At 38.4% G+C, this 23362-nt stretch overlaps 2 protein-coding genes across 8 annotated transcripts in view; both read right to left on the reverse strand.

Annotated features, from left to right (window-relative positions):
- DICER1 (dicer 1, ribonuclease III) overlaps positions 1-18419 on the reverse strand; it is a 67767-nt gene extending 49348 nt beyond the window's left edge. For 2 of the 7 annotated variants that reach the window (XM_068946953.1, XM_068946959.1), the window contains exon 1: positions 17911-18099. The gene's annotated coding sequence lies outside the window, so the exon portion shown is untranslated. Of the gene's footprint in view, positions 1-16900; positions 17056-17910; positions 18108-18129 lie in introns of those variants that run through there. The other 5 variants (XM_068946955.1, XM_068946954.1, XM_068946956.1 and 2 more) reach the window with 5 other exon arrangements.
- On the reverse strand, positions 17351-18127 carry LOC138067352 (uncharacterized protein C10orf95-like). Its single transcript, XM_068944116.1, has one exon. It carries the CDS (start codon positions 18125-18127, stop codon positions 17351-17353), a length of 777 nt encoding a protein of 258 aa, XP_068800217.1.
- Positions 18420-23362: the final 4943 nt, after the last annotated feature.

Consider the following 23362-nt stretch of genomic DNA (forward strand, 5'->3'; position numbering starts at 1 on the left):
TTAACATCTGAATGGTGTTGGTGCACTCGCTTAGACAAAAGCCTGTTGCAGTATACAGCCAATCCTTCTTGCGTGCAGGCCAAAGCATGTGCAGTTTGCCAATGATCCTTGCCAAACAATGGACACAGTTAAGCCTTACCACGGCAAACAACATAACCAACCCCTCCAGCATTTATTAACTACAAAATTGGACTGAAATCTGAAAAGATTTTTTACTGCATAAAATAATCCCATCTTACTGTAGAGTGATTGAGGACTTTGTTAGAAGAAAGCAAAGTTGGGGAGAAGGAGAGGAAGTAAGCCAACCTTTTTTCTTTTTTTCCCCCCTCAGTGACACTGACATTGCTAACAACAGAAAAGACATTCTAGAAGTCTAATTTAACAATATTAATTGAAACCTTTAAAAATATTTGGTATTAAGAACTCAATACTGTATCAGACACTTTACCTAAAGAGAGAATATAAGAGTTTGAAAATAAATTTGTGGTCATTTGGAGTGTCTAACTGGACACACTGCGAACACATCGTATAATCACAGTACAAAGTAGTAACCAAGGGCGGGGGGAAATCAGATCCCATAAGGATTATTCTTTTGACATCTAAGAAATGATACATTCAAGGACCACTAGTCATTTCTGCAAGTCTCAGCCAAAATCTTCAGCTATCTTGGCTATTTGAAACTTTTTTTTTTTTTTAAATTAGTAAATGTGTAAAACAAGTAACCAACTATATCAAGCCCGCTTGGAAAGAGTTTTGATTTTAATTTCTTAATACTACAGGTTCAGTCAATATTTAAAAATAATCATGTTTATGTGATATCTAACTGACACTCTTAACTAAAAAAACTATCGTCATGAAAAAGGATAACTGAAATTTTAAAAGTAAAAGGCCTACTGACATACCACAAGCAACAGGACGCTAAAACACAAATTATCAGTACTGCTGGTTATTCTACAACCTCTACAGTTTGAAGTTAAACCATTATTCCCTCCATTCAATAGCCATGTTAATATTTAATTAAATAATCATTCATAAATTGTTAGCAATTTGTCAAACAAAGTTCCAATCTTTCCAGGAGATCTATGTAATTAGTCTCTTAAGCTCAAAATAGCGCTATAATGAAGTGAATTATCTTCATGCAAATACAAAAGAATCACAGCATGAATCAAAGTTCTCTATGACCAGAAGACGCAAGGTAAAAAACTATTATGATTTGGAGAAAAGGTCCTTCTTAGTCCTGTCTCTAATAAGAGCTGGTAATTGATATCAAGAGGAAAGAGGGCAGGGAGGGGAAGGGGGGGGAAAAAAAAAAGAAAAAAAATGTTTTACAACAGGAGTTGTCCTTCTCTTTAATATTATGCCAGCGTTATGCCTTAGATTTTGATTTTGTTGTTGTTCTTGTTTGTTTTTATGCTATAGATGATAAAACTAGTCAGAAACCACATTACAAACTCGTTACTGCCGCAGGTTAATTCCAAAACAAAACCTCCTTAACGTTCTAGAAATGAATCCTTCCCCCATGAAACTCAGCAAAATAAACAAATAAAAACCCCACACACTCAGGACACACCTCTCAAAATAAAAAAAGTGCAAGTTATAAGAGCACTCTAAAACACATTTAATAGGTTTAGTAGTAAACAGAATGTTTATATTTGCATTCCACGCAATATTTAGTTCACTTTTGTCATGTTGCTGCTTGTCATGGAGCACAATTTATCCTTACCCAAAACAACACACAGAAAAAGAAAATCAGTTAAATGTACATATTCCAATACACTTACTGCATCAGTATCACAAAAAGTGATCAATAGTCACAGAGATGTTCTGTTATCATCTTGTTCATTACTTTCAAACCAAATTAGTCACTTGTAATGATTTCGTTTAGAGGTTACATTCAAGCCTTTCAGGCACCTAAGTCTTTGGACATAACAGCAATCAGGCAGACATTCAGGGAGGGATTTCTCTCTTCTCCTCAATCCAGGCGCAAGCTGTTTGGCAAGCAGGCTTCCAAAGCACTGATTATTCTTGCTTACGATAAGTAACAGCAGCAGCTGCCCTCTCAATATATCCCCATGTGGGGATTTCAAGCCCTTTATTTGCATAAACATATATCCAATTGCTTCTCCTTGTTAGCTGTTTCACACAGCAAAAAGCTAAGCTCCCCAGAACACAGGCGTTAGATAACGTTGTTATCTCTCTGCCAGAACAAAGTTACTACCAGAGTTCTACAATACAAGAGGTCTGCTTTGAAGACATTAATTTTACAATGCAACAACTGCAGATTTTTGCATTTTAAGTCACCCTCTAGAATTTTCACCAACAGTCGATGAGAACTCAGGTCTCCTCTAGTTGGTCATAATACAAATTCATCTATCACCTAAGAAACAATGTACAAATAGTAGGCTTCATTTTCCAAAAGGAATGTAACTATTATTAATACTGTATCAAACTGTAATAAACCCTAATGCTACACTTAAAATAAGGAAGTACCATATACTGATTAGATCATTATTTACTTAATTACACTGTAGGCTTTGTAGTTTTTAAATCAGTTTTCCTTAAGAAGAGGCAAAAGCAAACAAAGAAAAAAGACACCCCCCCCCCAACAACTCCTCCCCAACACAAACAAAAACCAAGGCTTCTCACCAATTACACTATGTGTCTGCTCACGCACTTCCCTTGCCAACAACTTCTAGGCACATTACTGAATTTTTCTTTTACGTGAAGCTGGGATGGAGTCAATATTAAGTGCATAAAAACATGTAGCCTAACAAAGAGATACTGTTATTGTTCCCAAATTCAAAAACATTTAAAGCTTATAAGATGCCAGGGAATCCAATCCCCAGATACGTAATGAGAGAAAAATCAGATGTCATTTTTTCTTCCATTTTACTGAAGAAAAAACTGAATCGTCAGTAAGATTTCTAGATGCTCACCCATTTTTTTTTTTTTTCAGACTATGCAAGAGTATCTAAAGGTGTGGATGAAAATGCTATGTGGAATATAAAGAGCATTTGGAGAAATCACACACAAATATGAAGAACAGAATTTCCCATGCTACAATTTCAAGAGAAGAATATACATGCCTGTTTACAAAACAACAACAATTCATTCCAAAATGAAAAAGGGTATTAGAAAATGAAAACCTCTTAGTATCTTAGCGCACCTATCTCGCTGGCTAGCCAACTTACTGTGCATGCCACCATACAGCTTAGCCTTTTATGTTGAGCCAATTCTTGTTTCTTGCTGAGAGTCAATCAGGTTAGCAAAAAATCACCTCTGCGACAATAATCTCAATCAACAGAGAAGTGCAGTGCAAATTCTGCAACATTAATGGAACTAACAAATTTGGTACACAATGAAGCGCTTTACATAGAAAATTCAAAACAACTGGAATCTATCTATCAAAATAACAGTAGTACTTATAGCAGTTATTAATGTTTTCTCTTTGAACCAAACCAGAAATAACCTCAATCTTTCTAAGGGCATAGGCTTGTACATCCTACTAGAACATTAGGCCTTAGCCTAGAAACAGCTACTTAGACTACATATCATGCATACCTAGTCAAATAAAATGAACATCAAAAAAAGTTACAGCATTTTATAGATAGTTATTTCCCTCCATATAGAGATGCACATTTAGAGTAAAACTCAAGTATGCCTTTACTTTCTTTACAATTAAGTAAAAACTAAAAATTAGACTTGTATAAAAAGACAGTCTAGTAACTGATATTTACTCCCTATACCTCTCCTGCAAATATTAAAAAGTAGAAAGATGAGTACAGTCATAAATCTTCAGGAGGAAGCAAGCACAGGAAGTCTCAACAAATATTTCTTTCCATATCTTCAGTTATTTTGCCAAATCCTTTTTTGAAAGTCACCAGCTTACACTCTCTCAAATATTTTCAGCATGTTACAGTGACTTAACTATCTTTGGCTATTTTAATGCATCAATTTTCACATTTCAATAATGTTAAAAAAAAAAAAGTATTTGCACATTACCAGGGATTCAAAGCAAGACAGAAGCCTTTAACATTACATTTCAATACTATAAAGCTGTAAGTTTTCTGTATTATTTTCATAGCACAGGGGTTTTATAACTGCTGTTGACTTTGCAAGATAACTGACTTGATCCTGAAACTGATTTTCAGATATTTTAAAGGATTTGAGTAAGAGCTAGTGAAAGGGAATGCTGAAGTCCTCATCCAATTTCTTTAAAGTGCCCTGATTTTCCTGATCTGCTAGTCACTTGTTCTGATCAGTCACCTTAAGAGGATCAGAATTAAAAGGGGGGGGGGGGGGGGAAAAAATCAGTAGAACTAACTAATTTAGCAAATTTAGTAGAACTTAGGAAAGCTCAAACATTCGTACTTGGATTGAAGAAAAACACCTATATTTTAATAGGTGCCTCCAATGGTTGTCTTAAATCAATATTTGTGCTTCTACATCAATGACTGACTTACAAAATAAAAAAATTCAAAATCCACAAAATACAGTTGGAATGACTTCCCCTTCTCTCCTCCTATTTAAACTTTTTTTTTTTTTGCTCTTTAAACTCACATTCTAATCAACTACAAAAGACAACACAAAGCCAAACAGAAACATCACATTAGAAGAACTATAAAGTGTCCCATTCAACAAGGATCCTCAAACTCCAATGATGATTTTAGCGCCAACCTCCTAAAACTTTACAACTAAGCAGCCATAAGACTTTCAGCACTAACCTCCCCCATGAGAAAAAAATGCCCCATTCCTGAGTCAACCATCTGTAAATCTTCCGCAGCAGCAGAATTAATGCAATGTGAAAATGTTTTGTTTTTATATTTAATAACAGGTATCCTTGAGAGAGATCTTTGGTGAAATATGTATCAGTAGGTATTTTTGGCCAATGCAAGTCTATACTGCAGTTAAGAAACATTTTTACTCCACAGTGCAGTCCACTGCAGCGTATTAGTCCAGTTTTTCAAACTAGCTTGGCACATTACGTGGTATACTCGTACTGTGTGGCTGAACAAAGAAGTATCCAAGTTGCTGCTCCTTGTTTAATTAGAAAAGTTGCAAAAACTGAAATCAAACTGTTAGTGTTTTGTTAGTGTTTTGTTACTACCTAGATTCATCATTTCAAATATGGGGCGTATAAGCACATTTTTACTGTTCACTTTTCAGAACTGGAGTGAAAGCTATTCCTGCATATGAGAAAAAACATAACCCAGCTATGCAAATGACAGGATGGTCCAAGACACTAAGGATATTGTGTTTTACTGAATAGTGCATCACTCCTTTAATGAATATTGAGGCAGGTTAGAAGGAAAGATAATGGGATTTTACTAAATAATTCCACTTAATCAATATTCTCAGCAATTGTTTTGCATCTTCGGCTACTCAGAGAAATAATGTTTTGAGAGTTAAATGATCCCTGCATATGGTGTAATTGAGGATTTCTGATATTAGTTTGAGTTCTGGAAGGAATATAGCCAAATTCAAACAGTACTGTACCTGCCAATTAATCCTACTGCCAAGTACAACTAAGAATTAATATATTCCTATAATATTTTCATTTCCAGAGCTAGCTTGGATAATTGGCACATACTACACAGGGAAAAATAGACGCAGCAGGTTCCTCTCTTCCGCAATGCTGAAGTACAGTCTTTTAACCCAGTCAGTTGAAAAGCGTAACTGTATTTTCACAGCAGAAGATAAAGACACTAGTTTCAGCAGAGCTTCTCTTTTAATCATATTATTCTAGTTTTGACATTACCTGGAATTACGAGCTCCACAGCACTGGTTACCAAATAACAGTAGTTTTGAAAAAACAGAAATGAGGAAGTGAAGGAAATCAAGTTCTGTCCTGCTCTTACCACAAACAGTTGTAACTTGCATGAAAGTTGTCAAATCTCCTCTTATCATGCCTACTATCATCTATTTGCCAGAGGTTTAATAACAGAAGTTTCACAGGTTGCTTGATTTCAGCAGCATTAGGTAGCCAAAAGCTGGCAACCAACAGCAAAATCTCTTGAAAAGTTTTTGCAATTTCTCCCATCATGGACTTTCAGAAAAACCACCAGTCTAATTTTGTGAGGTCTGACAGCTGTGTTAGTAGAAAAGGGGGATAGTCCAAGCTCTGCTGTTGTCCTAACCTTCTATTCTTTATATATTAGGACCTGTAAAATGAAGTGATAAGTTAGCACTTACTTTCACTGCAGAAATCCTAGTGATGAAAAAGAAAAGCCAGCAGGAAAAAAAAAAAGTGCAAGAACCAGATAAGCAGCAGAATGCATCTCCACCATTTTCAAACTGGGAAAAGAAATTACAGATTCACACATGACTTTGTGCAGGCAGTTATCAATATATCCTTTGGATTGGGGTTAATTTGAGAAAATAGTGTTCTGTGTTTTATGACTCATTTCTAGGGCTCACACATTGTGGAAGCACTCCCTGACACCTTGTTGTTATCTGACCCTTGGGCAACATTGCAAATACTACATTATTTTCACTTAGCAGTAAGGACTGTATTAGGAGTACTTCCTTGCCTTCGTTTACCCTAACAGTGTCCTGCTGCTGCCCAATTCTAGTAGGTCAGAATGATTGAATATGTAGCTCTCCAGAGGACAATGAAATTCAGACTCTCTAAAGAGATCCATGAAGCAGCACAGAGGAGGATAGAGGGCACAGCACCTATAATGAATATATAAGCTTTTAAGCAATATCAGAAGAAACACTGCTCGCATTTAAATGACAAAGAAAAATGAAAGCTCAATCCAGGTATGAAGGAACAAAAGAAGCAGGTTTCTAGAAGTAAAACAGAAAAACCTTCATGCAAACAAAATCTGGGAGAAGTAGAGATATTCCTGCTTCAAAAAAAAAAAAATTACTTATTAAAAAAAAATCTTAAGATACCAAAGAATTTAGTTTAAAAAGCAAGGGAATAGCATTAATTAAATTACTCCACCATAACCCTGCAATAGAGTAGGTCTGATTAAAACAAAGGCATTAACATCCTCCAATTTAATCAATATTTATATCAGGAAAGTTATAAATGCATTGTTTTTGAAGTTTTCTTTAAAAAAATATTTCTTTATTGATATCAATTATCTTGATATTCATAGTTGGTTTGCAACAGAAAACAGTTTCATATTGAATATGGGTCTCTGATAAACCAGGAGGGTACTGCTGCAGCTATTACAGATATTTGCATAATATAGATATTACATTGTTTAGGTTATTAACTGGGCTACCTCACCATAGAATAGATTTTTTTTCTTGCTCGTTGTGCATACTAACATGTATTTAGGAAGAATTTAGAACTTAAATGCAATTTTTTTTTTTTTAAATAAAGTTGTACTATTAAACAGAACCTTACACTATGCTGAATAAATATTTAATACATTTGGCTTTCAGCGTCATTAAGTAACTATTTAATCAGCTATAGTTAATAATATGACTTAATTAACTGTGCATAAGGAGAAGCATGGAGATGCCTAAAGATTCAGATTATGGGCTGGTATGACTTTCAGAACAATTTAAGCAGATTACATGCCTAACTTTCAATGGAGATTAGAAAGACTTCCCACTTGTTCCTCACAACTGCTTTCCCAGCTTTGAACAAATATAGGCCAGCTTTGGGAAAACTTTAACTTTCCTTTAGATAACAGATGAATTGCAACACTTTTTTCTGCATGACAAAAATAAATGTACTATCATTTGGAAAAACGTAAACTTTAGCTTTCTCCATTTTAAAGACTGGACAGATACTGAATGTAAGATATAATTCTAACATGTAAAAACTTTTAAGACATTTCAACAGGTAGAAGCATTTTCTCATAAGCACTTATAATAGTATAATATTATATCTATTAGTACTTACAATTTATGTAAAAGATATCTATATACAGGCTACTGCAACATCCTTTAAAGATAACCTAAAACTGACCAAATAAACAAACAAAAAATAAGTCTATACCTCTAGGACCTTCCAATATAAAAATTTTCATAGTGAAATTTTAAAGGTATGTAGTTTTGAAAAACTTTGACTTTGCTGCGTAGACCAAAGCTTAAAAAAAAATGAGACTAATCAACTAAAGAATGGAGTTAATTCAAAAAGCAGAAGTGCATTAAGCCCTTATGTGCAAGCTGTCCCTCAGTGGCCTTACTACTCTTCTGTGAGTAGGAGTAAACACAGAGTATATGCAGAGGTTTACCATATCTTAATTTCACCAGAGTGGTAGTTCACCTTAGCTCTCCCAGAAGCCCTCAAAAAATATTTCCAGTTGTATAGCTGAAGTCTCCTAAAATATTCACAGATATGATATTCCACAATACAGACAAAAATATAAGAAAGTCACTTTGCATTTAATAACTTTTCTTCCTTTTTCACACACCAGTAAGAAAAAGTATATATATATTTATCCTCCTGTTGGAGTCTCCCAGATCATAGCTTAACATGACCACACATTTAAGCTGGCACTGTCATACACACAAGAGCAATGCTCTCCTACGCGCTCTTCATCCCACATGCTGCTTCCCACCCAGTCACATGCTAGCACAAGCATTTCTATGCAACTTATGAGCAGACTTGGAGATTGACCATAACAGTGAGAAAAATAATAACAAAAGAAATCATAGGAAAAAGTTACTTCTTACATTAATCAGTTTCCCCAGTCTAGTTCACCATACAACTCAAATGCTTGCACCAATAAGGCTCAATAGCCAATATCACTAGTCAGGGAACATGCAGTTACCGTCTTTATAGGCAGAAATACCAGCTAAAATGCTTGTCAGATTAGAGCCTGAGACACAGGCATAATATATGTCTCAGAGGCCTAAGAGGAAAAAGGATTTATCATTTTGAATAGCATCTCCATTATCTTATCTCCTCCCCCCCCCCATTTAAAATGCAAAGTTTTAAAGAACAGAAATATGTTTATATAAATCTTATTTCTGCCTTTGTCTTTTTAATCAGACCCTATAAACAGTACCATAAAAAACTTGCGAATACTCCTGCATCAAGTATGGGCACAATAACTTAATATGAAAGCTATACATATAGTCAAATAGCATTCAAAGTAGTAATGCCTGTAAATTCAAACTGATGAACAAAAATCCAATGAGCAAATCTGGGCTAAACTTTTATATAAGTACTAAACTCCTAACATTGAAAGTCACACAGCTTATACTTTTTGGATATTCCTGCTCAAAGTTTTAATGTATTCTAACTGCACTACCACTACTCACTTTTCTTTTAATTGCAGTTAAATTTCTCCACAAAGATGAATTTATCCCATCAGAAAAACTAAGGTCTTGAAAATTTGCACACTCTATTTTTTTTCCCCAATTTTACTCTGAAGGCGAGTTAATGGGGTGGTGGGGTGGGGAGAAATAGAATTTTATTCAAGTTGGGGTTAGGGGAAAAAAAAAAAAATCAGAAAGTATTTCTGATTTACAAAGGTGACTTGTCTGTCTCAACCAGTTCAAGCTGTTACTTTAGAATTTCCCATATAATTATTTAAGACAACTTCTGTCGTGGACAGTGTGGGGTCCTAAAGCTTTGATTTCAAATTAAGAATTACAAATTCATATATCCTGTTGGGGATAAACAGACAAAGATTTTGTGTGTTTGTTTTTTAAAATTAGGAGAATGCCTTGCCCTTTGCTCCCTGAAACCTAACCACTAAAACATAAATACACACAGATTACTAAATATAGATCAGTTTTAGAAGAATGCAAATTCAGATTTAAAAAAAAAACATTCAAGTTTTAGACTATTAGGCTTTGATTTGTATTTGTTTAGATTACTACCCTGGAATACATAACTGTTAGAGAAAAATAAGAAAAGATGCTTTAAAGTTTCAAGTATTTTCTTGAATTATGGAGTCATGCCTACACATTACTACTAGATAAAAACAGGAAGTTTTAAAATGACCATAGCTATGGATTTGAATTTCTCAAACTAATAAAATGTAGCCAGAGCATGTATGTTCCATCTTGATTATTATACTTTCTAATGGTTATTACCTTTGTTTAAAAGCTGTTGAAATCTCAGAATATTACTCACTAAAGAAATGTGGTTAAGTCTAATGAGCTATTTCATTCCATTTTCATAACGGGCTACAAGTTTTTTTTACTTTGATCCATATCCAGGATTTACCCCAGACTCTCATATAAGAAAATCCAAGCTTACTAAGCCTGTTTATAACAAAAGTCTAACAACAAGTGAGAAAGTGGAAAGTTGAGAAAAATAATAAAACATATATATATATATACACACATATATATTTTAATTGACAGAGAAGAGAAACCAATATTCCCACAGCAAGCAAGACAATCAGCTGGGAGTAAATATTTTGGGATTAGATTTCAAGAGACTGCTGATTCAATCCCCTGGAAACTTGGTGCAAGATGAAGGAGCCCTACTCCCCTCACTGCTCCATCCCTTCTCTAAACAGCTGGGACATGTCTGATTTTTTTCTGAAGAAACACAGTTCAGCTACTAAAATAGCTTTTTTTTTTTTTGGTTAGGCAAGTTTTCTGCTGCCTCAGTGAGCTGAATTAACTGGTTGAGGTGCTCAAACAAGCACTGAGCTGGCATGAGGACAGCACTAGAAACGGCTGCCATCCATTCTGAGAGCAACAAGGCATTGGACGGCCTGCACTACACAGAATAAGCAAACTGGATTCAGGAGGTTTTTGACTGTCACTTAAAACCAGATACCAACTTGTTGCCTCTATCGGCAACTGTTGCTAAACTGTGTTACACTAGCGACAAAAAAAATCTAAAGTTCCAGAAGCAGGATTTCTTGCTGTCTAGTTCAAGACCAACTACCTGAATGCAACAAAAGGAAAGGTCTAGTGGCTGCAGACAGCAATAACGCAGTGAATTGATAGTTTTTAACAACAGTTAATAGTTGGCACTCCAAGTATACATTAGTAGCATTATTGTCATGAAAACTAAAGCACTTGGCAAAAATCAGCACCTGCTTCATCATTATGCCAGTCACTACATCTCCTTAAATCATCCAGTAGTTCCTTGCAGACCTTTATCCACTGGAAAAAAAAAAAAAAAAAAAAGGAAAAAAAAAGAAATCCCAAATCAGTCAGTAGGCAGTTTTATCAAAACTCACTTTCTACTCAGTTTAGGTAACATGCAATCCGGAGAAGATCATTTTCCAGAAAATTCAGTATTAATCAGAACAGGTTTCACATCTCAACTTTTACATAGCAGAGCATTAGCTATGCAAAGAAAGCCATAGAGAAAATTACTCCTCTCCTGGGAGTTCATCATGTGTCTTTCCAAGACTTAGGGAGCTCAAATGTTTTTTACATTCTCCCAGTCCCTTTTGATATTTCCAATGATCTCTCCAAGGTAAAAATGCAGGCCCATGGTGCCCATTACCTTCACAAAGCCTATGCCTGCTCCTCCAGCGTTTTGTTACCTGTCACGGCTCAAGCTCTTTCCTTTCAAATCCCACAATAAAAAATTCCAAAGTGCTCTAGTCACACTTCTTCAGAGGAAAATTTCACTAACTGAGGTCTTTCTGGCCATACAGAAAACAAACTGATCTACTCAACATATAAGCCCATGGACTTGAATATCTGAACATACATGCCTGAGTTATCACATTTATGATCCTTGGAAGGTTACAAATAGACAGCTTTTTCTTGCAGTAAAAGTTACAGTTTGCTATGTTCCTTTATTGCCCAAACGAGCAAAGCCAGGAGGCTGATGTTGTCTGCAATTTCAATATTCTTTGAAGACAATAAGAAAAGGGAAAAAAATGTTTTGTTTGTTTGCTTATTTACTTCTTTACAATCTATAAAGAGGTTAAAGGGATTTTATTTAATTTTCACGGACTAATAGAAAATTAAAGTCTTGCTTAGAATAATTGTAGAAATAACTGAGAAAGATAGATGAGGAAAAGGATAACCCCCACCCTCTTATCAAGACCTTTCCTCACACCGCCTCTGCCATTCACGACTGGCATGCTGATGCAGTTCACTAAACTGGAAGAAACTATTTAATCTCCCAGGGTCAATTTTTTTCTTGTTTAGCCTCACGTAAACAGGAAAGCATTTTAGTGAAAACAAACTAAAGACACACACATTCCCCCCTCCCCCACCCCTTCCTGGCGATTCACAAAACTTAAAGGCAGTAAGAGAGATTCAAACCAATTTAAAAAAAAAAGTACTTTTTCATGCCCTTTTTACACTTTCAATAGACATTCAGTTTCTAAAATCTCAGAGAACACTGAGACAGCACTGTGTTAGACAGTATAATAACTAAAGATTATCTTCAGTAACAGGAATAAATTTATCTTTCAAAATCTCTCATGCAGATCATATCACTTCTTGATTAATAACTTTATGTAGCAATCTCTAATACAGGCATTTAACTTCGGTGGAAAGATGCTAAAAGGTTATGGGTCTAAAAAACGAGAGGCTAAAGCTTCTAGGTATGTTGTAAGCACTTTATTTCACTTCAGTATCCTCTTCCAAAGGGAAACTTACTCACCACGCATGACGAAGTTAGCAAGGCAGACAGATTTGCCTGCTCAGAACTAAAACTCGGAAACTAGAAGTCTTTCTTGAGATTGATCCCAGGAACTAATAACCCTATCTTTTAGGATGATCAAATATAAAATTAATGAACATTTCATAAATTCACAAGTAGTAAGTCAGCCTAGATACATCTAAATATCTTAATGCACAAAGGCAGCATGCAACCACAGTAACTGTCCTTGATTCAAACACTTGGTAGCTAAACTGAACAGATGAGGTGAAAAGAGATACTTGAATTAACTTGCCAAAATTCTCAGAGCCAGGGTTGGGTCTTCTGAATCCTGGACCATGTCCTAACCACTAGGTCATCGCTCAAGTTTTTAAGCATCTATCAATTACTAAGCAGCTTAGCCTTTTAAGTTAGCCTTGTTCATTTGTTCTTAAACAAGAAAATATACAGCTTAAATATATATTTTTAAAAGATTCAGAAGGAAGCTCATAACAGTACCTACCCACCTCTATAATTACTGTACAAGTAAAGAAAAGAAAAAAAATGGCTAGAGTCACCATATAAAGTCAGTAACAGTTGCAAGAAAGCAGTAAGATACTTGATCTAGATCACAGATAACAAAGCATACTGTTGCAAACAAAAGAGAAACACTACTTGCAAGGCTAGCCAGCCCAGACATGTGGTAATAGCTGGCTATTTGCATATCCAGATCAACTCAATGGAGTCAAAGAAATCAGCTTTAGAAAGGAAGCTCTATTTGCCTCACTTTCTAAGGAAAGGAAACGTAGGCAGGTAGATCTAAACCTCCAAACCAGTTTTCATAAAGAAAATAATTATAAAAAATACTAGCTTCCTGCAAGAACTGAAAACTGAATCTTTTCCTCTAGCCAGCTTCTAATTCATATCTCTGCTGATAGAAAGGCTGCTACATGGTTGACCTTTTATCAGGAATCAGAGGTTCCAAAAGAGGAGATAGGCACTGGAAATCAGGTTTTGATAATTTACACTAAGGTTTTTTTTTGTTTGTTTGTTTTGCATACAAATAAAATAAAAACCACAAAGGCATAGTCTGATGAGCCATTTCTCCAATGACAATGCCAGCTTCAATAGCCCCCACCTGCCCACCTCTGCCCCAACAATCAGTCCCTCGAGCCAACAGCCACTCTGCTGTGTCCTAGATGCATGCATGCATGCATGGGCGCACTTATTTGGTGAAACCAGTCAAGGAACTGATCCTTTCTGGTGGCGACAGAAGATGCAGCACATGGTCAGAAACTGATTAAGCCAGGTTACACGGCAGTGTTGTAAGTACCGAGCCATAACCTTAAAGAGGAAAAAGCACATGAAAAATAAAAGATTTTCCTACAATACTACTACGTATTAGCAAGGATCAAAGGAGAACACTTTTGGTCCTCTTTTCCTGGTAAGAGGGGACCCAAAAGTAACACCTATACCAAGCAAAATAGGAATAGCAGATTCACCGGTGTGTATCCCCTGAAGTAAAAGCCATGACAAGAGGTACAAGCATCTCTTGGCTTCAGGTGTATTGATGCAAGGAGAAGTTGAACAATATTTTCTTCTTTTCTACTGGAGAAGGTCATATCATTTCCCTCATTCCTCCACAAAAGCAGGCACAATAATGCAAGTCAATTCCTCGACCACAGTTTCAATTTTCTGCTCTACTACTCCAAAAGTAGTAGCAGTTTGAAAGTGACAAGTATCACAGAAATTTTACTCAGCTAATGCAGTCTACAATAAAGAGTAGAAATAAGAGAAATTTAGATATAACTTTCAAATTTGAAAATTTATGACTAAGACGACAAAGCATGTAAGAACTACCAAAATGGAGAGCACTCACTTAATAGATTATCACAGTATAAGCTTTTAAAAAGAAAGTGTGCACTGTTTTGTCCTATAGATTAAACCTTTTAGAACAGCTGTTTTGATTACATGCCTATGTCTGCCCATCCCCTCAAACAATTAGCACCATTTGAACACTAAGTCACAGAATGGTTTAGGTTGGAAGGGACCTCTGGAGATCATCTAGTCCAACCTCCCTGATCAAGCAGGGAAACTCAGGTCTTCAAATCCCAAGCCCAGACTGCAATAACTTCAGCTAAGAAGTGTACTTTTTACTGTGTAGCAGTTTTTCCTCTACTGGTTTAATCACATTTCGTATGGAAGTCATAAAAGGCAAAAAGATGAAGAAAGCAGTCTGGAGGGTGTAAGGAAATCTCGCTTTCTCCTCTGCTCCAGTCATCACTGTTAGTCTTCAGGACAGAATATCCTAATAGCGTATCACATGCTGAGGTTACTGTTCTGTACAATATTATATTTTTACTTTTTATTTTACTTTTTTATTTTACTTTATTTTTTAATTTTTATTTTTTGCTCTTTAAAGGCAGCACAGGAATTTATTTTAAGGAAGCAGCTATCAGCCTGCAGAAACTACTGTTGAACATATGACAGAGATAGGATACAGATGGTCAGTGGCTGCACAGCTAATCATTAGTAAAGCAAGAAAGTGGAGCATATGAACCATCTCACTGCCCCACCAATGATGCATCACGCTCAGTATACTCTCTAGTTTGTAGCACCAACATGACAGGAAAAAAAAATTACCCAGAACCCTTTACTCCCACAGAGAATTAAGAAATAATCCATTTCAAAAAAAACGTTTTGACGTTCTTGTCTGTATTCTCAGTACTTATTATATAACATAATGCTTGTCATCTGTAAGTGTACAATCCTTTTCAAAATGGAATTCTTGCTGTCAATCCTATTCTACAGTTTATCTAGAAGATAAATCAAAGAAATATGTCAACCTCCAAGTTTACCATATCCATTTTACTAAGTTACTGACCTTTACAAGAAGGATAAACACCTTCTATTTGTCTCTGCCAGTAACTTGCATTTGGTTACAGAGAGATACAAGTTTACCCAGTTCATACTGAAAGGCAACATGGGTGAAGCAGTGATACTCAGTTTCTGTAATAAGGTATGCTAAAGCAACTTTGCACCACCTATGAACTTTCCTGAAGAATGTGAAAAAGCCCTTACTAATTTTTGGAATGGGAAATGAGAAAGATCTAGGGAATATACAAAAAAACCAAGGGAACAGTGTTTTGAGTTACAGGTTCAGCCTTTTTGTTGTTGTTAATCTTTAAGCTACAACTCTTCAAGGCATTTCTCAATCAATCAGTGTAATTTATGTTAAAACATTAGAATAACATTGTGTCGGACAAAATATCTTTCTAGCTTGTTGGCTTCCCTCTACTGGTGACCAGTGGAGGACACGTAGGAAGGAACGTAATAGCTAGGCAAGCAGTACTACTTTCCACTGACCAGTCACCTTGACATTTTCTAAGTCTTTGTGCTTGACAGTCTCCGATGAATTTTTTTCTTTACAAACCAATTATTTTGACCTCTATGTAAGGTTTTGGCATTCCCAATGTGCTGTTGAAGCAGGTATTCTAGCTAAACAGAATGTGAAAGATTGTCTTTTGTTTGATTTGAATCTGTCAACTACAGAAACCTCAAAGAAGCGGAGGGGAGGGAAACCCTAACAACTGCTCCTAACTTGCTTTTTTCACAACTATATTGCATAGACATCTCTCTTATTCCTCTTCTGGCATCTCAACTGGCTACAAATTTCTAGTACTTAAGCCACCTAGTCAGCTTTCTCTCTACCTTTTCTTAGTCTAACATAACCTTTGGCATATGGAAGAAAGATACACCCAAACTGCATGCAGTGTTAAAAGTAAGGGTCCAGCATGGACTTGCACAATAGCATACTGATGCCATTTGATTGTCAATTATTTGTAAATTCTAACATTATTTTCTTTTTACTGATGAGTACTGAGCTGCCATTTTCATTGAACTCTATCAGATCAAGATACTTTCCTAAACAGCAGTAGCTAATTCAGAGTCTGAACAAATACATACACATTTTTAAATCCTATGGATTAAGAACAATGACGAAACAATTGGGAGATCATACATGTGCACGCCCCTTCCAGCTGAAAACTTCTAGTAGCATCTTCAAGCCTTTTATATAGTTATACAGATTACAACGTATCTTGTAAAGACAGACAACAGGAAAGTCCCTCTTAAGGATTTAGGACAATAATTCTGGCTTAATAGAAATCAATTCCAGTTTGCATCTGTATCAACTTAACACAAAAAACCCACCCACACCCACAAGGAAACCCTCACATCTATCTCAATAAAAAACATGTATGCTGTTTGCACTTCAGCTGGGCATCCGAAATGGTCTGTAAATCAAAAAGCCCTTCAAACACAGTAAAACAGCGTAAACCAAGTTTCTGCAAAGTTAATTCTGATTTGATTCGCCCTTTGTCTTGTTTCTTTGAGAGTGGCAACCACCTTCCAACCTACATGCTTTCATCAGGCGAGGCACTGCATATCTTGAAGCTCAGTATCCTAACACCAAGAATACTCATAACTCATTATCTGAGGCGCCAAGCATCCTCCAGACTTTTAGCAGTTGAAGACAATTGCATCAGTCACTTATATTTTGGAAACAGTCATTTCTATAAATAAACAAAGAATATTTCAAAATGTCATTGCTACAATCCTTTTTCTATCTATTGAGGATTTTCTACATTATCTATTATCTCACTAGTATTAAATCCTATTACAAAAAATATTTGCTTTTTCATCTTTTGTCTTTTCAGCCTAAGATCACACAGTATAAGGTATGCCCTAACCACGTTGCCACTGCGTTGCCGCTCTATGCGGACAGTCCTCACTTAAATTGGACGAGGATGGAGGAAAAAAAGAAAAAAGAAAAAGAAAAGCAGAGAGCTAAGAATTTCATATAACTCCTTAACCGTAGCACCGAAGAGTGGAAACACGTTTGCTGCCCTGCACTCCTCGCCCCAACCCCCGCCACGCAACACGGCACAACCGCTCCGGGAAGCCGCAGCCCGGAGAGGGCAGAGCGCGGGCCCTCAAGCGCGCACGGCGGCAGGCCCCGAGCGCGGCTGCCCGCGGGGCGCGCAGCGACGAGACAAAGCCGGCCGAGAGGGGCCGGAGCGCGGCGGCGGCGCCGGCCGGGCCCTGCCGCCACCCGACGCGCGGGGCCCGGGCCCTGCCGGCGGCGGGAAGTTGCTGGGGTCGATGGCGGAGGTCGGTGCTGGCGGCGGCCGGAGCAGCGGGGCGCCCGCGGGGACGGCGGCTGGGACGGAGGCGGGGCAGGACTAACCGGGGCCAGCGGCCGGAGGGCGGGGAGGCAGCGCCCGCCGCCATTCCACCCCCCGGCGGCGCGGCGCGGCCGCGGCGGGGGAGAGCGCGGGCCGGCGCGGGCGCTGGGCTCCGGCACCCGTGCCCGGCCGCCATGCAGCCGCCGCGGCGAGGGCAGGCGCGCCTGGGCCGCCATCTCCTACCTGCTCGGACGGGACCCAGCCCGGCGCTTCCCCCCACTACAGGCCGCGTCTCATTGTGTTGCTGCCGCCGCCGCCATTTCCCCGCCGCCGCCTCCTCGCTCCCCCCAACTGTCAGGTTCCTCCATTCACCTGGGCCCGGGATAGCCTCCTCCCCCTCCCTTCCCCCTGCGCTGCCGGCCCTACGCAAACGGAGCACCTCCCCACCCCTCCCGCCCATACCAACAGGGGCCGCCCAACGCCCGCAACGCAAGCCCGCTCCGAGAATGTCACCCTGCGCAGCTCACACGCTCCACATCCCCGCAGCATGAAAGGAGCCAGGCGATTGGCGGCAACAGCTGGGTAAAAGGTGAAAGGTTCACAGGCTAGCCAATGAGATGGCGAGATACAGCAGCGGTTGAGGAGATGCGGGGTGGTCCAGGGGCTCACGTGTGTGCCCTCTCCCCTCCCCCGGCCGGAGGAGCGCGAGGCGCCGAGCCGCCGGTGCCGTGTCTCGTTCCGCCTCCCCCCCCCCCCCCCCGCGCACGCGCTTGGGCGGGGCTCGCGCGCGAGAGGCGGTGGCGGCCGTTCGGCTGAGGCGAGGCAGCACCCGCCATGTTGGGAGGGGGTGAGGCTCCCCAGGCTGGTGCGGGCTGTGGGGACGGCGAGGCCGCCTCCAGGGAGTTTTTCTTGCCGCTGAGGCAGGGCTGCTCAGGGCGAGCAGAATCTGGGCCTCCCTCGCTACTCTGTTGCTATATCCCACTTTTTCCTTACGCAGAGGCAGTCATTTCTCTGAGGAGTATCCTCCCTGCCAAAGGAAAAGAGCCGCTCTTCCACCATGGAGCTAGCGCCCTCGGCTCTTGCTGGCGCTAGCCCCAGACAAGATGGATGTGGGTCTGGCTGCTACTGGTCAGCAGCCACCTCTGCTCACTGCTGCTCGTCGAAGCTGGCAGAACAGAGCTGCTGTGCGATCTCATCCAGCTGGTGAACTGTGTTTATGACTGCAAGGAGATTTACATCCTTACAAAGGAAAGTTGAACAGGTCTCTCTCATCACGGTGTCAAAAATGAATGTTTCGCAGCAATAAAAGTGAAAGGTCTTGGAAGCCATTGCCACCACAGGACAAATAGTATCAGTGGTTCAAGAAAGAATAGATTGATACTGTCCATAAACAGATACCAAAGAGAAGGAAAGTTAGGGAGATAGATACCTCCGAACATCACAAAGTCAATGACAGTGGAAGAAGAAAGGACCACAGGCAGTGGCGAGGTTCTTGTACTCCCTGAACAGCACTTCCTTTTGCAATTGCTTGAGGCAGAGTATCAGCTAGCTGAACCACGGGCCTCATTCCAGTTTCTTGTCAACATTTACTTGCTTAAGTGACTTTACTAACTACTACTACTACGTTAAGAAAAAAAAAAAAAACCTGAAATCCCTTGGGTTAAACAGACAGTTGATGCGGGGTAACTGTTTCTCCAGTGTCAAAAACCTGTGCCCACAGATGAAGAACCCAAGATAAGGGAAAAGTATGGTGCTGAAACATTAGCAGAACACAATTTTTCTGGTACTTCACATACTACCATTTTCCACCTTTTATTTCTGTGACGCCATTGATATCAAAATCTGGAAGCTGTGCCCTGGAAAAACTGAGGTGAAACTTGCAAGACAATGAAAGAGCTTTGAACAAATCTAAAGTATGAATTGGGCTGCAGTATAACCAGAAAACAAATGAAATCGCTGACCAACTGTGCTACAAGATGGATGTAAGCAGTGCAAATCTGTACTGTTAATTCAGTTTTCCTACTTAACTTTTTCTCCATGTCCTTCACTCATATCCACACATATCCAAAAGCACCATTACTTTGAAGTAATTTTTATGCTGTCTGTGCAGAGAAAAATGTGTTTTCCACATCAAGTATACTTTACCATAGTAATGAGAGCAATACACTTAAAGCTCAGAAGAACAAGACTACAAACCTGCCCATAGTGCCAACGAACAGTCAAGTCTGTGGACTACTCATACATCACTACACCAACAATGTAAAGATTTAGCCACATGTGGGCAATGTGGTCGTTCTTGTGCGAGGAAATCTTTAAATAATGTAAATTTACATACCTGGCTCTGTTTTGCCTGCTCCTGGCACCTCGTCTCCTCAGTGGATAAATTTGGTTGTATACTGTATTTCACTGATCCTGTTGGCCCTGCAAAACACTGCAAGCTGTTTCAGGTGTGCAAGTATAGCACAAGTTACGTTTGTGGTAGTCCAGGCAGGCAAGTTAGGACTATCGTAAGATCACATTTACTTACACAGGGATTGGAGATCCTCCTTGTTCCATAACAGATTATAATAAGATCATAAATTTAATAAAAAGCTGCCTCTGGCTAACCACTCTCCTTTTAAGTTGTGCTAAACTTTATGCACATGCAGTGGAAGATCTGGCACTGGAGATGCAGCCTTCTTCATTCCATTCCCACTCAACCAGGGATTTACTGCCTTGCATAATGCAACTATGTGTGCCTACAAAATCAGTTTGAGAAGGTAAAGTTGACTGGAGCACTATACGGTTTAAACTCTAGTAAAATGATTTGGGGAGAAAAGTGATTTGGAGGCCTAGAGTATTATCAAATTAAGTGCTTTCTTTACTTGGTTAAAACCTCTGTCGCCATTTAGAACTCTTCTTCTGGAATGCTAATGTTATTAAATATTGAAGTATTAAGTATTTTTGTAGCATGCAAAGGGTATCCTTCTGTTTTTATGGATGGAAGACTAATTCTATCCCATGATAAAACCTTAAGAAGAGGAGCAGCTGTTAAGTCTTATCCAGTGGGAGCTGTCAGAACACGTGTCTATTTTTCCAATTTTAGCTGAAGTACTGAAGAAAATTAGCATTCTTGATTATTTCTAATGTAAAATAGAGCAGAAGGAAACTCTCTTCAATCCTTTGCAGGCCATGGTTAAATAATGAATTTTATCCAATTTTATCCAATTCAAAGAGAAGGCAAGCAGAATTCTTAAAACACAGAAAACAATGCATATAAATGCCAAAAGAATTCTGGAAGTTATTTTTGTATAAAGAAAAGGATGTCTTTCTCCACAGCTACTTCCTCCTTAAGCCTGCTGACAGGAGTTTGTGATTTAAAAGCACAGTTAGGATCAACTTTGTGCGGTACTTTGTTATTCCATCACCTCTAGCTTCTCTCCTTTGTAAGGAATGGATATTTTATGTCATATGCTTGTATTGTGACAGCTAGCTGTCAGAGTTTAACCCCAAATCAAAAATTGATTTTTATGTTGATTTCACAAATGTCTTTAAAAGATTTGTAAAGAAAATTAAGCTGAATTCATCAATGCAATACAAAATTCTAAAAATCCCACATATTTCCAACTACTTGACATTCAATGTTTGATTAAAAACAAACAGGCCATTGGGGGAAAGGAATTGAATAGCTCAGCTAATTAAAATCCAGAACAGCATAAATGAATAATTCACCAAATTATAGCTTTCTCCATTTCTTTAGAACTGGAAATACTGATAATGAGATAACTGTTGTAAGACAACAACAGGAAAACAGAAACATTTCTCTCCCTTCCCCTTTCCAAAAATGTATGTTTTGTTTCTATTTTTTTCGTATTGGGTAAGAAAAAAAAAAACCTTTGTGTTTAGGTTAGAAAAAAGCAAAAATGCAGTTTCTGCAAAACTCAGTAATTAGCCTTGTGCATGCTATAGAATTTTGAAATTATGCCAGCAGAAAATAGGCTTTGTGCTTTTTGATTTGATTTATCTTCTCAAATTCTAAAATGGATTCTGAAGATAATTCTTCTTGCAAGTTAATGGTGACCTCTGTTGTTCTCTGTTGCTGGTACCAGCCGTGATGCTGTTTTGTCCCTATATCATACACTATTTCAATAATATACTTTGAAATAAGCTGACAGTTATCCAGAAACAACTGCAGGCCAGAGTGTTGTAAGCAAGTTTCTGGATAGGAAAGGATGTGACTATTCTGCACCCACCTTCAGAAAATTTAACTTGAGACTTTCCTCTCAGCCAGTCTCTTGTCTGGCTACCAGGTTTTTTAGTTCATAGTTGTGAACCACTGCAGAAAAGAGACAGTTACAAACATTAAGTGTGGCTACACTGCTAATAGTAACATATGTAATGTATTATGAGAAAAAGATGCAGGTGTGACTATGGAGGAGGAAGTTGAAAGAAAGCAAGAACCTATATTTGAACTGAATCCATTCCTAAAATTGGAGCTGAGATTTTAAAAAGGTGTGAGGTTTGCACAAAGTTTTGGTCCCCTCTAAGATGCTATTTGCAATCTTTTTCCTTAGTGCTTTCACACTTCAATGACCCAGACTTCATAACTCTAAATAAGGGTATTTTCCCTACTGCAAGAGAAACTTTAACATTTTTAATTGCTTTAGTGTCTTTTTGACCTCTTCAAACTGCTCTTTTACCTTTTCAAATTAATATAAAAATGTGTTATCAACTGCTTCACTCTTTCAATGAAGGGACTCAGCATTTCATGACTATTGACTAAAAACAGTGTTGCTATTCCTTATTGTGGAGAGCCCTTGCTTAGCAGAAGCATAACTGGAAGTCTCTTCATATCTATCGCTGACTAAGGTTACTTTAGGCAAATCTAATTTTTGCATTTCATAAGCAGCTGTATTTCACAATGACACAGTACAAAGGATCTATCATACAATAGTTAACAAAGGTTCCTAATATCCTTGTAAAATGCTTTTTTATACTCATTTTTTGCCCCAGAATCAAGCAAAATACCGTCTTGCAAAGTATAAATGTACTTAGCTGCTACACTTACGCTGATTCTTGCTAACAGGCAGATAATCTCTATCAGCAAAGTGATAAATCAGTTCCCCAGGGTACTGATCAGCCGTAAAAAGTAATGCAAAAATAATCAGTTCAAAGTATTTACAGCAGATGGAGCTATATATTTTGCTTTGATCATATGTCACATCATATTCCAGGGTAATGCTTACAGTTTGGCCGGGACGGAGAACTGCCAGTGGTACCATCTAACCAAGTAATGGAATTAGTCACTGGAAGGCATTTCCTAAATTATTGTAGTGCATTCTCCTGGAAATAATCTTTGTAATATCAATACAAATAGCAACTCAAGATTATTAGTTTATGCTAGCTGCTATCTTAGCAGAAATCACAGCTCAAGCGTAAGATTTTGTTATATCTGCCCAGCAATTTGAAGGTACAAGTACCCCTGCCCCCACTATCTTTTGTTTATCAATGAGATACAAAACAAGCAGTGAAGACAGAACACAGGTTTCAGTATACACTAGCAACCAGAGTATGTGCGTGATGGCCAGAGGTTTATCCTTAGAAGGCTTGGGCTCCCACAAAACTGCAGTGTGCGTACTGGTCCCTTGTCTGAAATGAACGCTATGCTTGTCTTTATTACGATCATGATCCAGATGGGCATATGTCCTATGTTGCG

The sequence above is a fragment of the Struthio camelus genome, chromosome 5 (assembly GCF_040807025.1).
Source record: "Struthio camelus isolate bStrCam1 chromosome 5, bStrCam1.hap1, whole genome shotgun sequence".
Classification (NCBI taxonomy): Eukaryota; Metazoa; Chordata; class Aves; order Struthioniformes; family Struthionidae; genus Struthio; species Struthio camelus.